General features: G+C 40.4%; 1 protein-coding gene across 1 annotated transcript in view; it reads right to left on the reverse strand.

The window, feature by feature from the left end:
• Positions 1–928: 928 nt before the first annotated feature.
• Positions 929–9,069, reverse strand: part of Cpox (coproporphyrinogen oxidase) — a gene marked incomplete at its 5' end in the record, with an annotated part of 11,174 nt that continues 3,033 nt past the window's right edge. The window contains 4 exon segments of the mRNA XM_005386600.2: positions 929–1,513; positions 2,101–2,205; positions 3,437–3,655; positions 5,612–5,753. Coding sequence (XP_005386657.2) covers positions 1,426–1,513; positions 2,101–2,205; positions 3,437–3,655; positions 5,612–5,753 — 554 coding nt within the window.

Consider the following 9,069-nt stretch of genomic DNA (forward strand, 5'->3'; position numbering starts at 1 on the left):
CTTTATATTTCTCTTCAACACCTAGAAATGAAGGACTATGATTTGTGTCCTGGGAAGTATTTGTGTTTTCCTGTATCATTTATCCTCCCCCAAAAGAATACAAACACTTCTTATGTTATTTTATTTCATAATAAAATTTATTAGTGGATCTGCTATAAACAGGTAAAGAATTCATCTATTTTTCCGGTACTTAAAAGAGCCACATATAATCATATATGTCCAACATATTTCACAGTAATGCTTAAAAATATATAGGACACAGTTTCTTACAAACTTCAATAAATCATAAATCAAGTAAAGTAATACATTCACATTATTATATGAATAAACAAGTCATATATTAAGAAATCTGTTTTTTTCTTAAGAACAAAGAAGTTACAGAATCACTAATCTGAATTTCTCATTTTCCAAATGACAAACAATTCCTAAATTCAGAACCTAGGATTGTTCTTAGTCAAAACTTCCACATAGAAATGTTTGGAATAGAAAACTCTAAACTATCAGAATCCTGGGACATAAGCTTTCATTTTCAAAAGTACTGAGAATTCCAAGATTAACAAATTATTCCACAAAAATTACAATTACAACTTCAGTGTTCCTTTTCTGAAGGAATTTTTTTTTTGGTTCCAGGAAGTGAACTCAGGACCTTGTGCTTGCCAGGCAGACACTGTGCCACTGAGCTATATCCCCGGCCCTAGTTGTTTGTTTTTTAAATGACAGTGGTGTCACTAGAGTTAAAATCTGTAAGAAATCACTGAATTGTAGTACATGCAGAGATAAGAAAATTTCAATTGGCTCCAAATACCTATCATTATAAAAACGAATATATTACAATATTAAGGCCTCTAAAGAAAAATGATTAGAGACAACAATATTGAAAAAGTACAGGGGCTGGGGATTTAGCTCGGCGGCAAAAGCGCCTGCCTGGCAAGCGCAAGGTTGTGAGTTCGGTTCCCAGTACCGGAGAAAAAAAAAAAAAAAAAAAAAGAAAAAGTACAAATTTTACCTTGAAATTCCTTTCTAAAATTGCCAAGAAGTCTCAACTTCACTGCATTAATAAAGGTAAAACATATCCCATGACGGATTTCTGTGCCAGAAACTAAAACTTTAAAAAATAAAAAAGTGAAATGATGAGTTTCCAGGTACACATTATAGCCTTTATATTCCCTTATGTTGATAACTTGGAAACAATGTCAAATTCTGTAAACTAGTCCTATGAAATGATTCTAAAAATATGAATTCCACATTAACTAACTCTGAAAACCTGCCATCCCATGACACATCACTAAAAGCATCCAGAACATCTTACCAGAGGACAGGGCAAGAGGGGGCCAGAGGGCAGGACCAGAGCACTGAGGCACAGAGAACTAACAGCCACACAGCGGCAACAGTGTCCTCCAAACCCCACACAGCGCTCTGCCTGCATCAAGGCACCCAGTCCCTAGGATGGCGCAGAACGTCCAGAATTTCAGCTTCTTTAGAATTCTCTGAGGGTGAATGCATGTACTCCCATCTATGCAAGTCCAAAGCAGAAGGGAAAAAAATATAAATAGTAAGACGTGATAACAAATGACATTCTTTTCTTAACTCTTAAAATAAATGAAGAAAAAAATCCTAAGAGTAAAGCAAGTCTTATACCGCTGTCTCTGCTATACCTGACTTGCCTTGCACTGACTAGACCTTTAAAAAATATTTGCTGCTGAAAAAAGAAGTTTCATACTAATGCTTCCACACACTTGGGTTAATATTAATATCCAGAGCTAAAATACTCTACTGTAAATGAGAGCTGCATAAAGTGTAGGACTTCGGATGATCCATAGGTAGATGTTAGCATAATTCTTACACGTAATCTGGCACTCTCCAACACCACCTCTGGCTCCTGTATTTTCTTGCTGTCACACAAACCTATGTCATACATCTTGTCAGCCTTTCTAAAACCCAATTTAATTCGTCTGAATTATCCACCATAATTTTTCATAAGGTCAGCAAAATCTAAACCGAAGAAGTCTTAGGTAAGATATGCCAGTGTTAATATTCATGTTTTGTGGGGATGAGGGACTGGAATAGACAGACAACTGCTATGATGAGTTTTTTCCTTACCTGGCAGTCAGAGGTAAAGACATCAAGATGCTTTCAATCCTAGATCCTGGAGTAAACAGGCCAAACTTTGTTCCTCGATCATATAGCAGATTAAATTCTACATATCTGAAATAAAGACATCAGAAAACCTAAAGGGCCTGCTAAGAAAAATCTTTCAAAAGTCCTTAGCAAATACTTAAAAGGGGCATTCTCCTCGCTGCCCCTGTCAGCTGGACCTTGCACAGACTACATCAGCTCAGCTTTCTCCATCTGGACAATGAATGCAAAATAAATAAAGGGGTATTCTACCCACCAAACAATAGGCTAGATTATGGCTCAACATACAGCAGTTCCTAAACAAGAGGGTTATGTGTTTCCATAAATAAACAGAATGAACATCAAGCTGAGAACTTTAAGGCACAGAAACAATTTTAGAAAGAAATGGCATCTTTTTGGAGTAGATGACACATAGCTCCTCCTGGTCCTCTTGAGAGTAGAAGATTTTATTTTACTACCTAGAACGCACACTACTAGTATGAACACAGCGTAAAACTTCTCTAACCGAAGGCCAAGTATAGCCAACAGCAATCTATTAAGAACGGACATTTGGAACTCATTCACAAATATCATGGCTGAAAATAACTCACCCAGCTAACTCACCACAGTGAATGCAAGAGAAGGGGGCCAAGGTGAGCATCACAGTTAAGTACAAACTACTTCCCCTACTTAAGTGCCTTTGTGTACTGGAAAGACTAAGTTCTGTGCTCACTTCGATTTAGTTCACTACCTGGGATCCTGTATTTGCCAACTATGTCATACTGGGCAAGGGACTTGCCTTTATACATTTTATTACCTGGAACACTGACATGTACCCCTATTTCACAGGTTTGGTGAGACAAAGGGATGCAAAATGCCTGCATGGGGGCTACACATAGGAAGTGCTCCAAAAGTACTAAGACTTATTACTAAATGTAAATAATTCCTGCAATTGTTTTTATTACAACTGTTGCATCTCTAAAGAGCACGATTCTGAAATTTACAAATCACCAAAAAAATTAAATAATGCCCACAGCTTAGCATTGTGTGGAGGGCACTGCCTGAAGACTAACTAAAAGAAGTAAGTGGAACTGAACTCAGCAATCACTACATGTCTACCGTGACGAACTGACTAAACTTGATTTTTGGAATAAAGTATTCTATACAGAGTTTTTAATTTCTTTTTTAATATTCCTCCAGCTATAGAAGTAGTGTGCACATGAACATGATTACTGTAACGCTGCCTGAGACAGCACACCATTAGAGTAACTGCTCTACTTCCCAGTTATGAAAAGAGACAGTTTATTTTCCTGTCACCCACCGTCCTCGTCTGAGCTGCTGCCACAGCTTCTCCTGGGGTGTGAATGAGTCCTCACAGTGCTTTTTTACAAGGGGAATGTAAGAGGGCACCACAGCCTGGGCACAGCTCTGCACGAAGCGGAACACCTCCTCCTTGGACGGCGAGTCAAGGTCATCAAAAAAGATGCCACCGATGCCCCTCCGCTCCCCACGATGGGTTATAAAAAAGTAGTCATCACACCTGGAAAAGCAGAAAACTCAGATTAGGGACGAAAGGGGAGTACAAAGACACGGAAATCAATGTGGACCTTGACGCTCAGAGTAGTCTCCTCGACTAATGCCAGGACAGTGTCTTCACTTTGTGTCCAAGTATGAAATCGAAACTTGGACTTCACACACATTGTCTGCACACACAATGAATGTAGAAGATGCTTACATTCGTATCTGCAAAGTAATTTAGGCATTCATTGAGATCTACCTAAAGGATATAGACTCTCAGAACTTTAGGGAAAAGAGCAATAGAGTTCAAGGTTTTTAGTGTAAATCTTGAAATAAATGAAGCTGCTTCCCTTGAAAACACTGCTGCTTTCGTAAGAGGCAGGACGATTAGTCTTCTAGGCATGACACCAACCAGAAATTAGCTATTTACCGAAGAAGGTACTGCAAACAACCCCCAGCTATCTCTCAGCAGTAAAATATGATGATCCATAGCAGGCACAACGCAGGGAAGGGCTAGTACAAGACAATATTCTGAGAATACGTCTTGAAACATATTAAGGCTTACCCTCATGAACCAGCACACGAAACTACCAATTGGTTCTTGAGTCTTTTGCCTTCCATATCTGTCAAAACAGGCTTCCTAAGAAATCCTCCACAAAATGCTAAATTTGTAGAATAGTTTACAACCTGGAAATAGTTCTTTTAATGATCTCTATGGTAAAAATCCCTAAACAGAAAAACTTGTTCAAATAAATGCTTTCCTTAAAAAAAAAAAAAAAAAAAAAGCACCTTAAGCTCAAGCTTAAATTCAAAAGAAAAAAAGAAAAAAAAAAAAAGACACCAAAACACTAAAACTGACACGTCAGTATAAATCACCTCAGGTGTAACATGTTGCCTTTCCTTTACATGTACATCCAAAAAAGTATACCCTGAACAGCTTGAAAACTCCCCTTTAATCCAAGTCACATAATTTCGGTATTTCTCTCCATAATGTTATGAAATTGACAACTTTATGAAATACACTATTTCTTTGAAAGAGACACATCTTAAATATTTTATTAACTAACACTGCTAAACCTTATCTCAGTAACTATGAGAAACCAAAAAAGGGGACCATGTACCCTACTAGTCCACCTCCTACTAGGTTGCTGAGCTGTGAAAGAGCGAAAAACCCTACATTTTACACATACTGACCCACAGCCTGTAGTTCTCACCATAATAGTAAATCAAGAAAAACTATGCAAATATTTTATCTTTTTTGAGGCCCTTAGAGGTGAGCTGAATGCTTTTGCACAGATAAGATCAACATTCCACAATTATTAGCTCCGAAAACAAAGCAAAAAGATAAAACCCTTTCTGTTTTTCCCTTTTTAAGAATACCAATTAGCTTTGAGCAGAACTGAGTTCTTTATTCTTATTTCAAACAACTTATACTGGGAATCACTGTGATTTTTAACAAGTATACTGTATTTCTTCACAACTTGTGGCTTTTCTTATTCTATCATTAGAATTTCATTTAAAAAATCTTCACTACCACTGTTCTTGTCTAAAATCTCTGGAACATTAATATCTCTCCCTAAAGATTCTCTAACCATCCCTATACCTTCACACATTCTCAAATCAACATCAGGACAGTAACTCTTACCTGGGATGAGAATTTAACATTTCACCTTAGGATAGATACCTGAGTCTTTGATTCTCAGGCACTAATCATCTTATAGTTTATATTTAAACATTCTAAAAATTTGGAATCAAAAAAGATGATGCTACACAATATATATTACAGACATCCAAATATTCCTAAGCAAATTATTTAAGCCATTTAAAACTGCTATTCTATGTCTTCCACTGAACAAAGTAAGAGTTCAGTCGTTATAAGCTGACAAAGGTACTCAGTGACATTACATGTAGCTGCTTTGAAGACACACAAAAGGAAAGGGAAATCCTCCATTATGAAGCATTCAATACCTTTACCTACCATTTTTTAAATTTGGGGTAGAGATCTGGACCATGTTGGTCACAAGCCTCCTTTAGAGTTCGATGAAAATGGACAGCATCTTCTTGATTTAAGTAGGTTGGTGTGAGGTCACATCCACCACCAAACCACCACTGCTTGTTACCTACACAAACCAAGACGTGGATTCAGTGTGGACTTTGACATTCAGGATACTATTAATTATATCTGCAAACTTAATACAGCAGCTTAACTAAGTATGAGATAGGTGCCATTTAACTGAATTTAGCTCTGAAGGTCACTGAGGTATTAACTGAAAAGAGATAAATGCACAAAGAAATGGAAGTAGCAAATTAAAGAGAAGTAATAGAACCAGATAGAGAAATGATACTCAAGGTAATAAATGATACACCATATAGGTAATGCAGGCAGTGAATCTCAAAGCTGGATGTATAATGAAATCATATGAGGACCTTAAATACATCTACTAGATCACAACTTTATAAAGCAAATTTCTGGCCTAGGCATGTGTAGTTTGCAAAAACTCCCCAGGAGATTCTGATGTTGCCAATAATACAAAGCACCGCCACCCTTCTATCTTGCCCGTAAAGGATGAAAACATTTGCTGAGAGAGGAACCTACCACTTGAGAATAACTATTTTGTGTGCTTACTGTAGTCTGAGTTGTCAATACCAGTTACCAACATTTTCAGGGGCTGAGAATTGAACCCAGGACCTTCTGCATGGGAAGTGCACAGTCTATCACTGACCTATACCCTGAACCAGTCACCAACTTTTAAACATTAGGAGCTGAACCAAACTGAAAGTCTGCAAAATGAAAAATTAAGCACTGACTCTATATGTCATCATCTGCAGAGACACTAACAGTAGTAGCAATGGCACTGCACAGAGGCTCTGACGAGTGGTAACAGAAGGTTTTGCCGATGGAAGACACAGACTGGAACGACATGCACATGAGGCACGATCAACTGCATAAAGCATGGTGACCAGCAAAGCTAAGAATGCACAGGCTATTTTCCAAAATCAAGTTCACAGTTTCAACTCATATGTGATGCTTTCTTTCAGATATAATGAACCCTGTGTACATTCTGAACACTGGGTTCATTAGTTGATTCCTTCTGTGTTGGACGAAGGTCAAATTTAATGAATATGTATTCTTATTTTTCATTTGTACTGCATAAGCCATTGAATCTGCCAAGGAATAAGCCCTCATACGCCTCCTTCAGAAGAGCTGCGGTCTTCACTTTCAGCTTGGTCAACTCCTGGCTTCTGGTGCAGACTGTTCAGCTTCTGCCTGGGACTCTTCAGCCTTCTGGTGTAGGCTCTCTGGCCTTCGTCGTAGATTCCTCAGCATTCCGCTGCAGACCCATCAGTCTCCTGACTGAGCCCCAGGCCTGGGGATGGGCTCTTCAGTCTCCAGCGTGTAGACACCCTCTGCACACTTCCTCATCCAACTCTGTAGCTGACCACTGTAAACCAAACTTGTAATTTCTTGTACATTTGTATATCTTGTGTTGTATCTGTTTCTCTAGTAAACCCTGACTGATACAGAAATTGGTACCAGAGAAGTAGGGTCATTGCTGTGACTATACCTGACCATGTGGTTCAAGAGCCTTTGGAAATGACTTGTAGGAAGAGTTTGAAAAGGTTCGGAGATGTCACCTGAAAGAGAAGCACTAGAACAACTTCCCCTGTTCCGTATGGGAGATTCAGGTCAGAGCTCAGAAGACCAGAAGGCTGACAGAAATCCTGCCAGTAAAGACCAGGCTCAGGAGGTTTCTGCTGGGAAGGACTGCACTGGGTGCCGGAATCCAGACGATGTATGTTATGGCTTGGCAGAAAGTTTGTCTGTATTTTGCTCGTGTCCAGACTTTGCCTAAGACTGAGATTACGGGCAGTAGACTAATTAATCAGGCAAAAGAAATTTCAAGGCAGTTGAATGTTGGGGCAGTGGCATGGCTATTGTTGGGGGCTTTTAGCCAGATTTATGTTGAGAATCAAGAGCAAAGAGCCCAGCAGGATGATTTAAAATGTGAGTTTGGTCAGAAAGGAAGCTCCAGTAAAGCTGGGGACTGCAAAGGCTGAGGAGATCTCTATTGCTGAGAAGGAACAGGAGAATAGAAAAGATGGCTGAGGGCATCACAAAAAGCAGCAAGTCTCCACCCTTTGCAGCCTCAAAACTGCAGAGGTGAAAGACCTTGCCTTGAGAAGAAAGCTGCCGAGCACCATGTTCCAGAACAGCAGCAGTGGCGGCAAAGAAAATCTGCTCCTCAGAATTGGATTCAGAGTGCCCAGCGATCCAGGCACTCAACCCCTATGGCCAAGAGAGAGGAAAGCTTGGCTACTGCTCCAGGTGGCAGCAGACCTTGGCATCATCCCCGTGGCCCTGGCTTTAGGTTCGTGGAGAATGCAAGAGTTCTGAGGTTAAAGAGGCTTCCACCCAGATTTCAGAAGGCCTGGGAGGCCAGGCAGTGTGCCCCTGAGGGGGCAGTGTGTGAGGCTGTGAGTGTGAAGCAAAAGGTGCCCTGGAGACCTTAGAAGTTTGGAAAAGCCGGGACCGTGGATTGTCTGAGGAAAGCAGCAAGGAAGGAGCAAAGCGGGCCTAAGAGAAGCCATGGGAGCTATAACCACCAGAAGTGCCATAGGGGTGGACTCATGCAAGCCCTCTGAAGCTCACAACGTGCCACAAGTTGCTTCAGATGCCGCACATCGAACTACAGGACATAATGTTAGCCCTGCTGGGTTTTGGACTTGCTTTGGTCCCATTCCTTTGTAGTACCCTGTTTGTAATTTTTGGATGAAATGCTTATTTTGTGCCACTTAATGTTGGAAGTGTCTAACTTTTCATTTGTACAAGGGCTTGCAACTAAGAGTTTGCCTTACATCTTGGAGGAGACTTGGGACTTGGACTTTTCAGCAGCGCTGAAACTGTTCGGACTTTGGCAACTCTTGCAGATGGACTAAATGCCTCTTCCATAAAGGGATGAGCCTGAGTCCTTGGGGTGAGAAATGGTATGGCTCTAATGTAATATAATGTCTTTATATCTGGAAACTGGTTTAAAGAAATGTGTCTGGTTGCCAAGTTGACAAGGGGTGGCTTGTTATGGTTGATACACTGTGCCAACTTAGGCAGTCTAGAGGTTTGGCTAAATGACTCAGCAGTTCTGCATCTTGGGGTGAAAAGGTCATGTCCTGACCCTTCTGGGATGTTGTTCATTGGGTCAATTTGAGAAGTTCAGAAGGTTAACTATGTGACTCAGCAGGGAGCCAGGGTGTCACTGTGTATCCATCCTGAGCCTGTGCAAGAGGAGGGCATGGAGATTATATGAGCGCTATACGCCCCGCTATACGCCCCCCGGGTGGGGGTAGCCTGCCTACTATGTAAGGGAGGGAAAGAGGCTTGCTCTTCTCTGCCACACCTCCCTTGTGCTCTTGTTGCTTTGCTGTTCCCAGCCATGAACT

Source organism: Chinchilla lanigera, unplaced genomic scaffold, assembly GCF_000276665.1.
Source record: "Chinchilla lanigera isolate Chin_1 unplaced genomic scaffold, ChiLan1.0 scaffold00026, whole genome shotgun sequence".
Classification (NCBI taxonomy): Eukaryota; Metazoa; Chordata; class Mammalia; order Rodentia; family Chinchillidae; genus Chinchilla; species Chinchilla lanigera.